The sequence below is a fragment of the Xyrauchen texanus genome, chromosome 45 (assembly GCF_025860055.1).
Source record: "Xyrauchen texanus isolate HMW12.3.18 chromosome 45, RBS_HiC_50CHRs, whole genome shotgun sequence".
Taxonomy (NCBI): Eukaryota; Metazoa; Chordata; class Actinopteri; order Cypriniformes; family Catostomidae; genus Xyrauchen; species Xyrauchen texanus.
In genome coordinates this window covers 12,794,034-12,812,385 of record NC_068320.1, presented here as the reverse complement: position 1 = coordinate 12,812,385, position 18,352 = coordinate 12,794,034, and the positions used below count along the sequence as shown (strand labels likewise).

Below are 18,352 nucleotides of genomic sequence, written 5' to 3'. Positions count from 1 at the left end.
AGCGATTTCTAAAAGATTACTGTAAAATTAATTATAAATATTTTATTACTTGTTAATGTTTAGTAAAATTTTTAACTTCGTCATGAACGGTCGCGTTATAACCACTGATCTATATATAGGTCAGTGGTTATAAACCTTACTGTCAGTTGATGGCAGGTTGGCACAGGTAAAGAAACCACTCTTGTCAGACCTGTGAGGAAATGTGTAAATTGATTGATATTATTCAGAATATCGCTTCAAGAGGTTTTCCTGATTAAATGTATGAATTTTATAAACGTATAGCATTTTCATAATGTTTTCCCAAACTACTGCGTACGTGGGTTTCACGCGCATGGTGTTGCCAATGGAGCTATATGTAAACAGAGCCCCAGTCGTATCCACGACAACAGACTCAAACACCCAGTCGCTCTCGTGCTTTAAAAATGGACTCCGCACCAGCATCCTATTACGGGCCCCTGGATAAATGCAACCCTGTACTATCAGCCTTTAAAAGTGACCTAAAAGAGTTTAAAGGGCATATAAAGAAACTGTCAGGGTCGCCAAACTTTGACCACCGATTATATTCTAGAGGGTAAGAGATAAACAATTAAATAAAGAAATTCAACAATCTTTCTTTTTGTTGGTGTTTATTATATTATTACGTATTATCTAGGCTATAATGTTTTGTAAGCTTCGTCTCTGTTGTTTCAGATGCAATGTGTTGTTTTGTTTGACTGACAGGTCTATAAAACTGTTTGAAACATGGAACAAATATAAATCTCGCCTTCCTCACGCGTATTATGAAGAGAACCTGTTACAAACAGCAGATTTCCTCCTTGACAACAAGGTAGGCTAATTACCTATCTGTAAAGCACAATTAAAATGTGTTTTCTAATGCTTTTAATCTTCATTCATTCACCACATTATGTTTAATTTTATAAATATTTCTTTCCTTGTCGAACAAGTTTTACAGACTTGCTCTCTGGCAAGGGTACAGATTCTTTCTGCAGCAGCTTTGCACTGTAAACCTGGAAAGCATAAAAGATGCGGAGCATTTCAAACAGTCCTTCTTCCCAGATGGCTTTGATACACAGAGGGCACAACTTACGGTTAGAGATCTTTTCTGTGGTACATAAAGTAAACATAGTGTAATGTAGCAGTTCTTCTTTATGACAGAATCCTTCTGTTTTGATAAGTGTTTCTTTTGTTGTTTTATTAATTTATTGTGTGGTTTTCATAATGGATAAACTCCGGTCCTTTGTGTCTTTTAGTTCCGTGCTCTGCAGGGAGAATACCAGTGCATCTTCTATTTGGAGAGAGAGAGATGTGCACCGCCAGATCACTGTGGGGTGCAACGGCTCTTGAGCATCCTGGGATTTGTGCGCATTCTGATGCAGGCTGTTCTGCCACATGAAAGTCTGTGCTGGATACTCTATAATGGTACTTTCAGCAATACATCTGAGAGTGCTGTATTACATCATAATGATGACAAATAGTGTTTGTGACTAAATATTTTTTATATTTCCCCAGGTTCCTTACACATGTACAACATATGCAGATTGTTGATGTCTGTGGGTCAAGCTTCACAGGTCGATGTACTTTTCATATTTTTACAAAACATACTGTATGCTCTCAGTTCTATTTGTTTTTAATCTTTAGTGTTTTGTCTTCTTTCAGATTGTAGAGTTTTTACTCTGGGCATGCACATGCCTAGAGACCTCTGTTCCTCTGCTGACTTCCAGCTTCCTGCCATGGAGGGCCACACTATACTGTGCTGTGTGTCAGTGCTATTTTTACAATCAGGCTTCAGTTCAGGCAGAGGTGAGTTTCACATGAAAACAATGTTTAAAGTTTTAAAGTTGCTTTTTAAATCAACTTGGCTTTAAAGGAATAGTTCACCCAAAAATGAACATTTGTAGTAATTAATCACCTTGTAGTTCCAAATCCAAATGACTTGTTTTTTTTATGTGGAACACAAAAACAGATGTTTTAATGTATGAACAAAAGTATCATAAAAATAGTTTATGCTATTTGTGCATCATATTCTAAGTCTTCTGAAGGCATACGAAAGGTTGTGGCAAGAAACAACCTGAAATGTAAGGCATTTTCAGTGAAAATCTTGATGTCTGTTGCCTGTTCACTAGTGGCTGATTCTCACCAAAAAACAAAAACTTTCAAAAGCCCTCGTTTTCAATCATTAAAGTGAGTCATTATCAACTAGGGCTGGGCGATATATAGAATATTTACAATATAATCGTGATTATTTGGTTACGATATAAAATTAAGCGATATTTTTATTTTTATGTGTTTTTTATTTGGCCTCGTGATACCCTGCATCCACATGTGTGGACTTTGTATTTTGGCTTTGCTGTAGCCTACGCAACGCATAATTTCAATTAAAACTGACTGAATACTATTCACAAGACTCTAGACTGTCATTAAAGGGTTAAACTTCTGGTGCACAAAGTCACGTGACACAACAGCATGCCGTCGATTTCCTTGAAGTGCTTCTACGTGCACAGACCCAACAATAGTGCCTCTGGTAAGAAACCTCTAAGTTTTTTTAATTGTAACCAGTTTGGGTGTAAATATCTGTGTCGCTCTGTCTCCAAGCATTTGTCCCGCATAGGTGCAGGGTCTGTTTCACGCTGGATGCCCTTCCTGATGCAACCCCTAGTGTGCAACACTCTCACTCACACAATACACTATGCCGCCCAAAAAACATGATGTCCACATACGTGGATTTTGGGATATTATTCCCTCAAATGTAAAAAAAGACAACTTGTTAGTTATTTTGAATAACTTTCAACATTAACAGATCTGTGGATCATTTCGCGTAATTTGAATATACATTTTTCTATTTTTTATTTTATCACTGTACTATACGATTCTATACATAACAATAGTAAATGCATTCCTATATATTTACTTTAATTTTTAGAGGCTTTCTGTGGAGTTAGGATGAAAATATGGTGCATTTTGAATGCCGCTGTCCACATATGTTTGCATCACTTTTTAGGAAAACTATTTGCTCTAGAATTTTTATTTTTAATTTTGCTTGTTTATTAGGTGCTACTAGTTACTAATCAAAAAGTGAAATGGAAAATGCACACAGCAGTCACACTCGGGTCTCAGGAGGTTAAGTTTCATTGAGAGCACATCAGAAGACTAATTTCACGATCTTTTAGGGCTGCACAATTACTCAAAATGGCGAAATGGTTATATGTGATTATTTAATTAGAAAAGGCTGTGATTAATGACAGATAAACATGCATATTTCAGAATAAACAGGTGATGCACTGTTCTGTGCATGCGCAGGGCTTATGGCCTTGTGTTTTTAGCGCTTTTAGAGCAGTTTACTGCAGGTTCAAGCAGTCCCACAATTCAAAACATTAGTAATCGCTACACATTATTATACAAATCTACTGCACAATATAACAGAAAAGCAGGATATGACAGCATTTCACCAGATGCAGAACTTTGTAAACTGTCAAACACACTGTCGTTGAAATTAATGTTTCAAAATAAAAGCCCCAGGTGAAGGGAAAGTTAATAGGACAGAAATAACTAACTTTTTTTTATAAAAATATATTAAATCTAATCCTCAAAATAATAATGATAATTCATTATTCAATATTCAACTGGATTCCTAAAAATACGTATTTTTTCATTCACAAATATTTTTTAGTAAAAAATATATGAAGGTAAATAATGCCTTTTATTAAGCTGGTATGTATAATTGGATATAAAATATAAATGTAAAAGTGTATATTGATGATAATGATTAAATCTCAGTCTCGCTTGTGTTCATTTAGTAAAAAACTATGGGAAACATGCCTTCATTATTTTTAACTAGATTTTAATCAGTGTCTTTAAAATATTTAATCTGCTTGGCTTGGATGACATGATGTTTTTTCTGATAAAAACAAAATTACTTTTGAGTAATTTCAGAGCAAATACGTAATTATCCAGATATATATCGAATATCATCAATATGCCTAAAAATATCAAGATATCATTTTTGTAGCCATATCGCCCAGCCTTACTATCAACAGCCATTGTATTGAAATGTCGAAACGGGATATTCATTAAAATATCTTCTTTTGTGTTCCACATAAGAAAGGAAGTCATACATGTTTGGAACAACACAAGGATTAGTAAATGATGACAGATTTTCATATTTGGGATAACTATTCCTTTAATGGTACAAGACTTTACAACTGATTTCTAAGGTCGTGATAGAAGACCACTTCACAGGCATAATATCCGTCTGCCTCCTGTTGTGCTTTACCTGGCAATAGGTGTTTGCGCGACGAGCTCTTGGCAAGATCAGTGAATTAGCCAAGCTGGAGGAGATGACTGGTGCCCAAATGTCATTTGAGACCCAACAAGCTTTTAAAGAGGCCACTATAAAAGTGAGAATCATTGCCTGTTTTATCAGTCTAAATCCTGTTGATTAACAGTTCTTTGTATTATCACTGCTGTATTCTTACACCTGTCTTGTATCATGGCATTGCTCCATTAATAAAATGAAGCTTGCAGTCATGGTGTTTAAGCGCTCAGTGTATGAGCCACGCAGGAAACCTAAAGGACTCTTTAGGCCCAAACAGAAGATCAGTTTAAGAGAATTACAACAAGTGAGTGTTCTTCATTATCTAGTTGCAATGCTTGTATTTACAGGATACCTCTTTTTCCCAGTTGTACTTCTGTCATCTCTGTTTTTTTTTCATTCTCTCTCTGTCCCTTTATTTCTCCCTGTAGACTCCATGGCCTCGCTCGCCCACTGAGCGTATCCTGATGGAGATGTTTGAAGGTAATGCTGCTCAGTTCCTGGCTGTCCTGGAAGCTCTTCAAGACAGCTCTGTCAGGCCACTGCACACTGGTATGCCTGAAGAATCAGAGGTCCAGGAAGTGGTGCTGGAACTCATTTCAGCTGGCATTAGCTTACTGTCTGGTAAACATTCTCATCCTCGTGGCCTCTCTATAACTTTCACATCATTTCGTATAGAGTTTAAAGGTTCTCTTTTTTTGTCACAGGGATTGGTGGTTCAGAACATATCTTTGATGCAAGTTTACCTACCTCTGTGAATGCAGTCACCCCTACTTCCACTCTCTTTAAGATGGCTGTAGATGGTGAGTCATTTCATTCAGCTTGCCTCATTCTCCTTTACTCTCTTGTGTTTCTGTGAGTTTATATGTAGAGAAACACTGTTCAGGAACTGTTTTTTTTTATCACAGGGAAGAGTAAGATCTCAGTAGATGCTGTGGTGAAGTTTGTGAAGCAGCTCTTCAGATATGAACAGTGGAATTTGTTTTGCTCGCTGTCTACTGCCCTTACATCAATAGTAGCTGTGAGTAATTCTGTTTAAAAAATCAGCATTTCAGCATATCTGAACTGCCATCTTAACAATCCTTTCTTGTCCTGTATGCAGAACATGGAGGGTCGTCTGTTCAGGAAATTCGAGCTGGAACTGATGCTTTTGGAGGGTGTGGAGCATGTGATGTCCACTCAAAGAGGAAAATGCATCATAAAAGACACTACTTTTGATGGTAAAGCTGGTATTAGTATTTTTAACCTAGAATCTAATACATTCACTTATAACACACACACATTGTAAGCATGGGTGTCACTTTGTTTTAAAAAGTGGTGGGGACATTGTTTTGTCACAAAGTGGCGAAACTCATGAATATTAATATTACACAGCCTGTATCAAATTTGATACACAATTTTCTATAACCTCTGTATCATTAACATAATAAAACTTTTGCTGATATGGGCAGCTACAGGTATCCAGTGGAGTGAAATCAAGAGTGGAGTGACATGAGCCCTTTTTGTCTGATTGAAGACCAGACATGCTGCTGCATTCTGGACCATCTGCAATGACTTAATTGTGTTATCTGGGAGGCCAGCCAAGAAAGCATTCCAGTAGTCTAGTTTTGAAATGACCAGAGATTGGATCAGGAGCTGTGCAGCATATTAAGACAGAAAAGGTCTGATTTTCCTGTTGTTGTAAAGTGTGAATCTGCCAAATCGGCCAGTTAATGAGATGTGGGTGGTCAAATTAAGCTGGTCATCTACCACCACTCCCAGTTTCCGAGCTGTTCTGGTTGGTGTTAGTGTAGTTTTACAAAGGTGAATAGTGAGGTTGTTGTCAACAGATGGGTTGGCTGGGATCATGAGGAGTTCTGTCTTGGCAAGGTTGAGCTGAAGGTGTCGTTCCTTCATCCAGGCCAAAATGTCCGAGAGGCAGGCAGAGATACGAGCTGAGACAGTAGGGTCATTACGCTGGAACGACAGGTAGAGCTGCATATCATCTGCATGGCAGTGGTTAGAAAAGATATGTGCCTCAATGATCGATCAGAGTGATGTTGTGTACATCGAGTAGAGGAGGGGTCCAAGCACTGATCCTTGAGGAGTTACAAGATATTACAGTGTCACCATATGGAGGTCTCCTCATGAGACCCTGCAACAAAAGTTTGACAATTTCCCTTTTGCATGTCAATATAGTGTTTGGTGCATAAAATAATATATATATATATTATATATATTTTTCATATTGTATTTGATGTGCTGAGTTGTAATAAAAAAAATAAAGACATTTCTATACACATTTGTTGTTGTATGTTTGCCAAACTCCCAAACATACAGAATCTCTGAAAAGCCCAGGGAGTCCTCTGATAATACCCCAAATTGTACAAGGAATCTTACAATTATTAATTATTTCAGGCTTGATTGATCATTTATTAGGTTACGTGCAAATAATAATTGACTGTTTTGATAAATACAATAAATATGTCACATAATTCATTTGAAAACTTGATCCATTCAACCAACAGTGTACGTTCTGCTGACCTTCAATGCCATTGATAACAGCCACAATGAGCACTCATTATAACATTTAAAATAACAAACTCCAGTGCCGGATCGCCAGTTATTTGAACACACACAAACGAAATGGAAACTACTGCTGAAGAACTGGAGATGTTTCTTCTGCATTATTAGACACTTCCCTACTAAATAAACATAATGCCTTTTCCTCTACAGATAAAGATAAGAATATCGGGCCAGCAAGCATGACAGAAGAATTCTTCAATCTTATTCATACACTTCATGCATGTGTTTGCAAGGCAGACAAGGTCAGCTCTATTTCCCACCCTATGAATAGATCATTCAATTGTTGTTGGGTAACCTGACAGTGTGTTTTGTGTGTGTGCACGCAGGATGTCCAGCCTGATGCCGACTTGGTCCTGGACATCGTGTTGTTCTTTTGGGCAAAATGCAAAAGCGTCTTTCAAAGAGCACAGACGAGGCACTATGACCCTGTGCGCTACCTGGGAAAGATGGAAAACCAAGACCAGGTTATTATTCCAATAAACAGTGACCTGAAAAACTTATTCTGAGAGAAAGTGAATGGTGACTGAGGCTTACATTCTTCCTAACTTCAAAGTTTAGGTTTGGGACAATATCAAGGAGAGGAAGATTACATAATTTTATCCCTTTGAACTATCCCTTTAAATGTAGTGTATAATATAACAGCTTGTTCCGTAGTGGTTGGAGACCCTGCTGTTGCTGTGTGAAGTGGCCCATGTGTATCAGCTGGCTGAAATAGACCTCATATCCGTGGCTGAAATGACTCTAAGGCTGGCTATGGTGCTGGAAAGCAGCGCAGATGCCCCACCACAGTTGGGCAGAAAAACAGGTATTTTGTACCAAGTAGAAGAGATTCACACAGCAACCTTAGATACCCAAGAGATACCCAAGTATTGTTCTATTGAGATATACACTGTAAACATGATGGTGATGCCTTTTTATATTTAGTATTTAGTGAAAACTGTATTAGAATGTGTTGCTTTGTACTTCAATAGCCACCACAGAAGACAGCAGTGAAGAGTCCACCCCTGTTGGAAAAACTGCAAGTCCAATTTATATGGTATGCTTCCCAATGAGAAAAACAAAACAAAAACAGAATGTCATGCAAGTAAAAAAACAACAACTGAAAGTTAATCTTAGAACACATGTACATTTAAGAATGGCATATAATCAATAGCTTTTCAAGTTTTTGTCTTAACTTTGGTAAACAGTTAGTTTACATGCATGTATGTCTACAGAGGTCCAAAACAGAGCAGCTGCAGACTGCACTGGATTTGTTGGAATGTTGCATAGAGTCTGTGTCTAGGAGCAGAACCAAGTCAACCTATGGGAGCTCTGCTGTCTTTGACGAGGTATTCATGCAGGTAAGAGTATAAGAATATTCTAGCCAGGTTCTGTTTACTGCAACACAAGTCCCAAACATTAAATCCTGTTTGAAGTATGAATATGAAAGACAAGAATATGCAAAAGAGCACAAATCCAGTTCTAAGGCCTTTTCTAATCTAACACTTAAACCCTAGTCTAAATGTATCAATCAAAATGAATTCCAGTGTTACTCTTATCTTTAATGTGTATGTGTATGTTTAATGAGTTCACTGTAGATATGTTAAGCATGCTTGATCTCGAATACATGTCTTCTTTCTCCACCACAGAAGTTTGACACCAAGAGTTCCACAGGGGGCAAAGTTCCAGAAGACAACAGTACCCCTGACCTTACTGGGCTTTCCGTAGATTTACACCTGGAGCTGCTAGTCTTCCATCATAGACTCTTCCTCAAGCTATCTGACTCCTGGACAGGTCAGGAAGATCTACAGTGGTTGAGCATGTGAAGGCATTTTAAGCACATCATTGCTGACTGTGCTGCATTTGTTCTCCTCAGATGAGCTGAGTTTGATGGAGGGTAAGAAAACTGTGACACACACAAGTCAAGCACAGGCCTCAGAAACATACAGACCCACAGGAGGTAAGCCTCAAACTAATAAGATTGATAAACTAGTACCCAAAAAAGACATTTTACCCAGATTCATGCTTTTACAGAGTCCGTGTTGCTTGAAAAAATCAAGAAGAACAAGATCTCTAAAGTTGTTTACCTGGCACAGAAGGCCTTACTTACATTCAGGAAGGACCAGACTAACAGAGAGACCAAGAAAATGCTTGAGGTCAGTATTGTGAAAAATGTATAAACATCACAAGCTCTCTTTATCAATCAGCACACTTGGTGTTGAAAGATGAACACATCATGCTACTAGTCGTGCTTTCACAACATGTTATGAGCCCTGTCTTCTGTCACTCCAGGAGGCCATAACTTTGATGGAGAAAGCAGAGCTGGAAGAGAGGAAACTGTTTATGTCTCCTGCAGAAAGCAGTTCAGGAGAAATGGAGAGGAGACAGCCTCCACCAGCCCCAGTACTCATCTCACGCTCAAGTCACTCCATGACCTTCACACCAGCACTGTACGGCCTGGAGAAGGAGGTTGTCACATCTTTTCTATAAGCAAGTGTGAAATAAGCCAGTGGCTCTTCAGCCAATCGCTCTTTATTCACTGTGAAATTAAGTATAAATAAAGAACATAAATGTACTTTCCTTATGATCTAGGTTTGTTGGTACTGTATTTATGGAAAAGAGGCTGAGGGGGCCAATCTGAAAGTGCGAATTAAAGATTGCCAACTGAGTGGCACTGGAGATATGGTACGTTTTATGCCACTTTCACCAATCATAACATGCTTTTAATATTCTGAACAGTAGCTTACAGGTCATTTAATATAATCGTAATATAATAGTCATAATTTACTCATCCTCATGTTGTTACAAATCGGAATGACTTTCAAAAGAATACAAAATGAGAAGTTTAGCAGAATGCTCTTTGATCCACAGTGGCGAAAAATTGGCTGTAAAGAAGCTCAAAATAAAAATTTAAAATAAAAAAATAAATAAATCACATTAAAGTACGATAAAAGTAGTTCATGTGACTTGTGAGCTATTTTCCAAGTCTTTTAAAGCCATACAATAGCGTTGTATGAGAAATAGACATTTCTTTTAAGTCATTATTCACTGAGAATCTTGTTGCCTAAATGCAGTTACCTTTAAATTTAATAGCAGAACTGAAGAGTAACTGAAAATAATAGTTGTGTTTCAACTAGGTTCCTGCCAGAGGCGAACGCTTACTTTGTGTAAGCGGTTTGGAGCCCAATAAGAAGTACATTTTTGCAGTGGCTGCATTTGATGCTCAGGGTAAAATGATGTGCAGCGCTGTTGGAGAGACCACCAGGCCTTTGCTGGCTTCCCTACCTCAACCACTGCTTACAACCTGGGCCCACATAGCTCAGGTACATGAATCTACATTTTTATGTGTTATGATGGGAAAAGCCATCCAAAATAGCCATCCACACTTTATTCTCTAATTGTTTGTTTTTAGGTGGCTTATCAGGTAGGACTTCTCACCCTTTCCAAGAGAGCTTGTAAAGAACTTTGGAGCCACTTTACGCTTCCATCAAAATCCAATCCTGAGGATCCGGAGCCAGAACGAGGATCCTGTCTTGAAGGGCTGGCTCAGACAAGGTCAGTGAAGGCCTATTTCTAATCTAAGGCTAGATGTAAAACCAATTCAAAGCAGTTTTATTGGAGGTTCTTACTGTAACTAACCAATCATTAGGCTTGATTAATGTAAAAGACATATAATATATTTGATCTTTCTGTCTTAATATTAGAGTTGATGTTTCATACATCTATTCCACTGTCTTCTATTTGTATTTCATGCAGGCTTCGCCCGGAGACCCTAAAGCTTTCCTCTCCTGTTCTACAGCAGCTTTTTATCTCCACCATCTTTATTCAGACAGATATCCACATTCAGGAGGGGGCGCTATTCTGTGACACACTTTCTGATGGAGGGCCTTTGATCTGGGGCCAGGTTAGCACTCGCATTAATAGAGTGAAATCGGCATCAAGATGTATTAAATATTTAATCATAACTGATCCCATTGTCAGCCAGCCCCATTTTTCTTAAGTAATTCACTCTAATTTTTGTATATCTGGCCTATTTTTACATCCAACACAGGAGGCCAGGCTTGCCGAGTGTGAACGGATGTTGGTAGCCATAGATCTTGCTTTGCACCTCAATGACAGCAGTGACATTTTGCAGGCTGTATCGAGCTGTTATGGCCTTCTGGCTCCATTAATCTACAATCAGATCCCTTCAGAACCTGTCATAGAGGTGAGTACCATCATTCATTTTTGACAGGAATGACAACAAAGCTGTGAGGGATAGACTTACAGTCTCTTCGATGGGTTGTGCTGATGTGTAAAGTGTTTTGGATCATTTTACTGATGAAACATTGAAAAAAAAAATCATCTTTTCAGTAGACAAACATCTCCAGAAAACATCAGTTGTGTAAAATTAGATGTAATTTAATACAGTAAATGCCATTAAAGAGACTGTAAGTCTATCCCCAACAGCCTTGTTTTTATTCACATCATCAAAAATCAAACATGATGCTACTGTGAATAAGGACTGTTTTTGGATCAGGTTGGAGGGAACATTTATCAGGAGTTCCATCATCATAGTTTCAGATGATCTCTAAATATGACTGAATTACTATAGCAGAGGTGAATTTAGATGTTTCACTGCATCTGTGTGTTTCAGGTGCTGCTGAAGTGCTTTACTGTGCTGCTGGAGATCATAAGAGTGCTCAAGCAGAAATGGGCTGCTAATGCCCCAGAGTCCCTGCAGCACATGGTCGCCTGTATTACACATTATTTAGCCAAGGTAACATGTTACTCTGCCAAATACATAATACAGAAATACATAATACAATACTGGTGAGAAGTATACTGAATGTGTTAGACAATGAAACTAAAATAGAGATTAATTTGTCTATAGTTATTAGACGTGTGTGTGTGTGTGTGTGTGTGTGTGTGTGTGTGTGTGTGTGTGTATGTGTGAGCGTGTATTTATCACTTTGTGGGGACCAAATGTCCCCATAAGGATAGTAAAATCCGAAATTTTTGACCTTGTGGGGACATTTTGTCGGTCCCCATGAGGAAAACAGCTTATAAATCATACTAAATTATGTTTTTTGAAAATGTAAAAATGCAGAAAGTTTTCTGTGAGGGTTAGGTTTAGGGGTAGGGTTAGGTTTAGGGGATAGAATATAAAGTTTGTACAGTATAAAAACCATTATGTCTATGGAAAGTCCCCATAAAACATGGAAACACAACATGTGTGTGTGTGTGTGTGTGTGTGTGTAATTATTTTAGGTAACAAACTGGTAATTATGCTATAAATGTGGTTTATGAGGACATTTCTAGTGTCCCTATAATTCAAATTGCTTAAAAAAAACATACTAAAGTATTTTTTTTTTTAATGCAAAAATGCAGAAAGTTTTTTGTAAGGGTTAGGTTTAAGGGTAGGGTTAGAGGATAGAATCTATAATTCGTACAATATAAAAATCATTATGTCTATGGAGAGTCCTCATAAGGATAGCCGCACCAACGTGTGTGTGTGTGTGTGTGTGTGTGTGTGTGTGTGTGTGTGTGTGTGTGTTTAGAGCTTGCGTTTCACTCATGAGATTTGTATGGCATCATCTGTGATTGAGTTGGGAAAGAATCTACTTCAGGAGATTGCTGAGCCCTCACAGCAGCCCCTCAAAAAACCACCTTCAGTGGAACAGGAAAGGGTGTGTAAAACATTCTACGATCTATTGCTGCATGTGAATGATTTAAATGGGTAGTTCACCCAAAAATTTTACTTCTCTCATTATTTACTCACCCTCATCCCAGATGTGCATAACTTTCTTTCTTCTGCTGAACATAAACAAAGATTTTTAGATGAATATTTCAGCTCTGTAGGTTCTCACAATGCAAGTGAATGGTACCAACATTTTGAAGGTCCACATTGCACATAAAAGCAGCATAAAAGTAATCCACATGACTCCAGTGTTTAAAACCATGTCTTCAGAAATGATATGATAGGTGTCGGTGAGAAACAGATCAATATTTAAGTCCTTTTTTACTATCAATTTCCATGTTTCCACTTTCACCTTTTTCTTCTTTTGTTTTTGGAAATTGGCATTTGTCTTGCGTACTGCCACCTACTGGGCAGGGAGGAGAATTTTTAGTAAATAAGGACTTAAATATTGATCTTTTTCTCACTCACACCTATCATATCGCTTCTGAAGTCATTGATTTAACAACTGGCATCTTATGGATTACTTTTATGCTGCCTTTATGTGCTTTTTGGAGCTTCAAAATGTTACTGTTCATTCACTTGCATTGTGAGATTCTGCAGAAGAAAGAAAGTCATGCACATTTGGGATGGCGTGATGGTGAGTAAATGATGAGTGAAGTTTTCTTTTAATTTTGGGTGAACTATTCCTTTAAAGACTTAAAATAGTTTTGTGTGCTGCTTTCATAAGTATTAACATCAATGTGTGTGTCTGATTTCTAGAAGAAGGCAGCTTCCACCTATGATATGGAGCGAAGTGAACAGCTAAAGGCTTTAGATGCCACTGTCATAAAAAATATGCGAACATTTGGAAACTATGATGTCACTTCCTGTAAAAAAACAGGTACATTCTTTTCTCTGATCGTAGATCAGAAAGACACATTGGATCATAATTACAGTCCTATAGTTGCACTCCTGCATATACACTTTGAAAACTATGAAGAAAGCTGGTATGATTGGCTTTAACTCTCATATCCTGTTTTATTCAGATTAGATGGAACAACATTAAACTGAAAAATATAGTACTTTTGTATAATTAAGTTTTAATAGCCTCTTCTGTTGCAGCGTCTCGTGGCCATGAGCTCACTGGACAGGAAGACCCTGTCGTACTCTACATGGTGATTGAAAATAGTCCCCTCCAGAAAGCCTTCCAAGAAGGTACAACAAAAACAGATAATTATGAAAAATCAGAGTCACTGAATGAGTTACCATACACTAATTGTGTGTGTGTGTGTGTTTGTGTGATACAGTGATGAAGTTCAAACAGAAGTCTTGTGTTCTGGAGTTTGTTGAGCGTTTGCTCCAAAAAGCTCTACAAGAAGATCAGCTGGATTTAGTGCTGCAGTGGGAGCAGAATATCTTGAACTTGCTCAGCAGGTGAGTATGTGTGGATCTTAAAGTTTCATTTTAAGTGTGTCAGTGTTTTTGTGTGTTACATTTCTTTGCTGTCTGTAATATTTTTAGACGTGATGAGACTCTATCCGGGCTAAAGAATAACACGGTTCTACCAATGGAAGAGTTTAAAGAGTTCACAGCCTCTGTGATAGAGTACGACATAAAAGTAAGCTTGTCTCTCTTAAATATGATCACATACTATACTCAAACTCTTGCATTTACACAAATGCCACATTTCTTTCTTTCTTTCTCTCTCTCTTTCTTTTTTCTTTCAATACCATGAATCTTTGTTTCAGAAACAAAAAGGTAGCACAAAGTTGCTACAGAAGAAACTACTGATTGCTTTCAAGAGCCAAAAGTCTGAAAGGTAAACATTTTCTGAATACTGTGGCTTTCAAAAAGCACCTGTAAAATATCCCACATCTTTGTTTCTATTGTTTGTGTAACACTTTATAATAACTTTCATCAACAAACTTAAAATATTGCTTAGAAGATCAGTTCATGTATAATCAAATATAAATGTGTATAAAAGTTTCATGACATGTCTAAGTATTTAAACGTATACTGTAATTACTGAAACCTTTAGTATTAATAAAACGATTCTTCATGCTTGCATGAATACGTCTTTCAAACGATATGTTTGTTTTTTCTGTTATGTCTCTCAGAGAGGTGAAAGCTGTGGATACTCTGCTAAATCAACTGGCTGCTTTTATCAGAAGGCATCGGCACAATTGGAAGCTGAGGGAGATGCGCTCAAAGGATTCACGGTGGCGTTCCCATGTCAATCTGAGCCTGGCCCTTGCCCACCTAGACCTGCTGAGGAAGAACCTGGGCTCACCTCCCAAGCTCTGGTACTCAGACACAGTAACAAAAACCTGAATTTCCCTGTATTATCAGTAGTGATATCATTTTGAGTGTTCTTTTAAAAACTGCTAATGTGGAATATACTCTTGGTTTTGTACAATCCACTGACACTCCTTAAACTTTATTTTTCTCTCTCATATATTTGAGTGAAAATAAAAGCAGCAGAGCTTGTTCCTTAGTGATTTGCTCAATCGAATGGCAATTCTTATGAGCTTGTTTTCTGTCCTCTCTTGTGATCTCCAGTTTCAGTCATCTGCCACTGTCTTTCTTCTCCCTGGCTCGATGTGGAACACTGGTAAAGTGGAAGAATGTTCCGCAGCACATCAGGAAACCTGAACTGACTCTTCCACATCCCAAATTTGCACCCCATCCTGATGAGATACACAGGCTTAAGGACTCTAATCAGGGTGGGTTGCAGTTTCTCTCAGTATGACAGAATGACAATCTGAGGGTCTTTGATGCTACTTTGTGGTATCATGAGCATTTTGAAACACATTTATTCTCAAATCAGTAAGAATTCTGGTTTGCTGAAAAATGTGAAAATTACATTTGGGGGGGTCTATCAGTGGGGTTTCAGACTTATGGACCCCACTCTTTTTTTATTACTTTTCAGAAGCACAAAACACCAGTGAAGTTGAGTTGAACACTGCAGACAGTGAAGGTGAAGATGACTCCACGGTTCAGTACACCCATAAGGCTGAAAACAGTGAGCAGTTTTCAGCTGACAGATCTCCTGCAGATCAAACTGCCTCCCAACTACTGGACACACTCAACAAAGCCTCTGTGTACTTCCGCAGAGCCATGGTACAAGCAGTTTCATTTGAAAAGACCTATTTTGACCTGCTGTACTCTATTTTGTCTTGTTATTCTATTGACATCTTTTTCCATGTTTTTTTACACCGTTGTCTAACCAGGTGTTGGCACATCGCTTGGGTCACTGGACAACTTTACAATGGGTGTGTCAGACTCTGTGGGACCAGTCCAGTATCCTGGCACAGATGGTGGAGCAAACCCATGGAGCTGATGCCCACAGCAGACAACTGACAATAGAGCAGCTGTATACTGTGATCACTCCTCTACTGGTGCTGGCCTCAGATCTTCTCATGGACATGATGGAGAGACTGAAGGTCTGCACACTTCAGACTCATCTGCTGGGATTCTAATACACATACACTACATGTGCTGATGTATGAATAAGAATCCTCTGATAAAGAGTCTACTTGAAAAATCATATGCAGTCTCTACTCCATTGTAGATTTTAAGTACATTTTCCTTTTTGTACCTTTGGTCATTTTTGTTCATGGTAGGGCACTACAACAACAAACATGTTTTGGATATCTAGTATGTAAACTGTCACAAAGACATCGGCTACAACCTGTGGGTGTGGTGCATTTTGAAAATTTTGTTGTTTTTTATTCTCTAGCTGTGGAATGTTTATGATGTGGAAGAGGATGAGCTGGAGGCAAGTCTGTACTTTTCTGCTCCAATGGATGATGGTACAGTTGTAGATCTTCGCTGGATCCGAACTCTGGTGCTACACACACTAGAGCTTCTGTACTACCAGGCCAAGTGGGAAAGTCTTGCCCACCTCGCTCTGCTTTATAACACATACACACGGTATGCTCCTACCACTCTGGTATTGGTGGGTGATGAGTCATAGTACAGCTTTAATTTTCAAATTAAATGTTAATTAATATGTTTTTAAAGACATTTTTGACCCAAGAGCATAACGTTGATATAGTTTAAACTAACAGTTAAGAACACTTGTTTTGTATACAAATCTCCCATGTTGTGGCTTGTTTTCCAGGGAACGTTACTCTCACATGGTAACACCGGTTTTGGTGCATGCACAGAGGAGGCTGTTGGACAGGATCAGCTATTTTGGGGGCCCTCCTTCTCCCCAACCTCACTTCACCTACACTGAGATAATCACTGGAGAGAAGGTGTATAGACAAAAATAATAACTTGGGAAAACTCATTAACAATTTGAGATATATGATTCACAACCTTTAACAGTTTTCAACAAAAACCTTTGGCATGGGTATTCCAGTTTACAGCAGAGCAGGGGAAATTTAATTGCTGAAATTTTTGACTTTTTGTGGCTGATGTCCATAGGTCAACTGCAGGAACTATGCAGGTATTCAGTTGCTGTCTTCCAGAGGACAGGTTTGGACAAGTGCGTTTCAACCAGAGCCCAATGAATTCCCAGGTAAAGATTAGACAAAAGGAACCAGACCCTTTTTAATCTCTGATCTTTGCAGTGTGTTTGTGAGTGTGGATGACTGATCTTCATTACTACAGATGTGAAGAGAGCTTTGTGCCTGGTGTGTGTACCATTGGATGTGGAGGACACACTGTGCTGTTTTAGAGAGTCTCTGGAGAAAAGACGTCACACACTGCTGACCTTCCAGCACAGTCAAACTCTACTGCGTCTCCTACTGGCTGACACACAGCACCGTAAGTATTTTACATGTTATATACTGCCTCTAATAGCTCTTCTAAAAAAACATTCCGGCAAAGCACTAAATCATCAATGTTTTTGTGATTTTAGCATATGTTGAGGTGCCGTTCTGTAAGGAGACCATCACTTTTCTGCAGGGAAAAGTGGAATTCAGCTTGACAGCTAGCACCCCTCCAGGCATTAGCCCTCCAGACCTATCCACTGAAGACTACAGCACTCTGGGCTCCATCTACAGCACCACCCTACCTCCATCACAGATCCAGATGGTTCTCTCCTCCTACAGCAATTCCATTAGTGAGAACCAGTTTGACAATCTTGATGGAGCTTTCAGGGTAGAGACCAAAATATGTTCCTGCACAATCTTTTCCAGTAAAGATAAATGTTGTTTTGTGTTTTAATGCAGAATATCTTCAAGCAAACAAGTACAACTCCCTGCAGGTGCTAGCCCTGCATGACCTTGGAAACCTGCATTTTTACAATGGAAATCGGAAGTATGATTAATCATAAATCTTGCATCAATTTCATACTTTGCTTGTTGTTTAGAGCACATTCATAAACATTGAGGTCAAAAAATTTGAGACCAAATTGAAAACCTGGATTTTTTTTCGTAAATAAGCAGAATGCTGTATGATTTTGAATAAATGAAATCAAAGAATAGTTAAGTAAAAATAAGAATTATTTAAGATTCTGTAATATTATTTGGTCACTTATCAAATATATACAAATTTGTGATATTGACAGGTTAGTACCTTTGTACAAAAGATCAGATTTCTTTGCTTCCATTGAGATGCCTTTGGAACATTCTCAAATGTTCCTGGGATAACATGGATCATCAGGTTTGGACAAACATGTGGAGTCCATGCCAGCTCAAGTGCATGGCATGCTGACATTAAAGCAAAAAGGGGACATATAAAATTCTAAATGTTGAAGTTCATTTAATTCTTCAAATGTTTACTAACATTGTTATTAGGGATGCACCGATGATTCGGCTGCCAATATTGATCTGCCAATTAAAATGGTGATGTGAAAAGCAGATGGTTGATTATAATGAATTAGTAACACA

General features: G+C 38.3%; 1 protein-coding gene across 1 annotated transcript in view; it reads left to right on the top strand.

The window, feature by feature from the left end:
- Positions 1–422: 422 nt before the first annotated feature.
- cfap54 (cilia and flagella associated protein 54) overlaps positions 423–18,352 on the top strand; it is a 30,104-nt gene continuing 12,174 nt past the window's right edge. The window contains exons 1-43 of the mRNA XM_052119013.1: positions 423–571; positions 721–826; positions 945–1,088; positions 1,251–1,419; positions 1,510–1,568; positions 1,657–1,800; positions 4,281–4,394; positions 4,515–4,616; positions 4,741–4,933; positions 5,017–5,112; positions 5,218–5,330; positions 5,412–5,529; positions 7,025–7,116; positions 7,201–7,338; positions 7,529–7,679; positions 7,846–7,910; positions 8,089–8,214; positions 8,503–8,647; positions 8,730–8,813; positions 8,888–9,009; positions 9,146–9,322; positions 9,446–9,538; positions 9,991–10,176; positions 10,266–10,408; positions 10,610–10,757; positions 10,905–11,060; positions 11,490–11,612; positions 12,394–12,522; positions 13,293–13,413; positions 13,635–13,727; positions 13,820–13,946; positions 14,034–14,130; positions 14,261–14,331; positions 14,630–14,815; positions 15,072–15,235; positions 15,442–15,632; positions 15,743–15,955; positions 16,252–16,445; positions 16,636–16,771; positions 16,944–17,037; positions 17,130–17,285; positions 17,380–17,583; positions 17,693–17,780. Coding sequence (XP_051974973.1) covers positions 423–571; positions 721–826; positions 945–1,088; positions 1,251–1,419; positions 1,510–1,568; positions 1,657–1,800; positions 4,281–4,394; positions 4,515–4,616; positions 4,741–4,933; positions 5,017–5,112; positions 5,218–5,330; positions 5,412–5,529; positions 7,025–7,116; positions 7,201–7,338; positions 7,529–7,679; positions 7,846–7,910; positions 8,089–8,214; positions 8,503–8,647; positions 8,730–8,813; positions 8,888–9,009; positions 9,146–9,322; positions 9,446–9,538; positions 9,991–10,176; positions 10,266–10,408; positions 10,610–10,757; positions 10,905–11,060; positions 11,490–11,612; positions 12,394–12,522; positions 13,293–13,413; positions 13,635–13,727; positions 13,820–13,946; positions 14,034–14,130; positions 14,261–14,331; positions 14,630–14,815; positions 15,072–15,235; positions 15,442–15,632; positions 15,743–15,955; positions 16,252–16,445; positions 16,636–16,771; positions 16,944–17,037; positions 17,130–17,285; positions 17,380–17,583; positions 17,693–17,780 — 5,720 coding nt within the window. The remainder of the gene's footprint in view (positions 572–720; positions 827–944; positions 1,089–1,250; positions 1,420–1,509; positions 1,569–1,656; positions 1,801–4,280; positions 4,395–4,514; positions 4,617–4,740; positions 4,934–5,016; positions 5,113–5,217; positions 5,331–5,411; positions 5,530–7,024; positions 7,117–7,200; positions 7,339–7,528; positions 7,680–7,845; positions 7,911–8,088; positions 8,215–8,502; positions 8,648–8,729; positions 8,814–8,887; positions 9,010–9,145; positions 9,323–9,445; positions 9,539–9,990; positions 10,177–10,265; positions 10,409–10,609; positions 10,758–10,904; positions 11,061–11,489; positions 11,613–12,393; positions 12,523–13,292; positions 13,414–13,634; positions 13,728–13,819; positions 13,947–14,033; positions 14,131–14,260; positions 14,332–14,629; positions 14,816–15,071; positions 15,236–15,441; positions 15,633–15,742; positions 15,956–16,251; positions 16,446–16,635; positions 16,772–16,943; positions 17,038–17,129; positions 17,286–17,379; positions 17,584–17,692; positions 17,781–18,352) is intronic.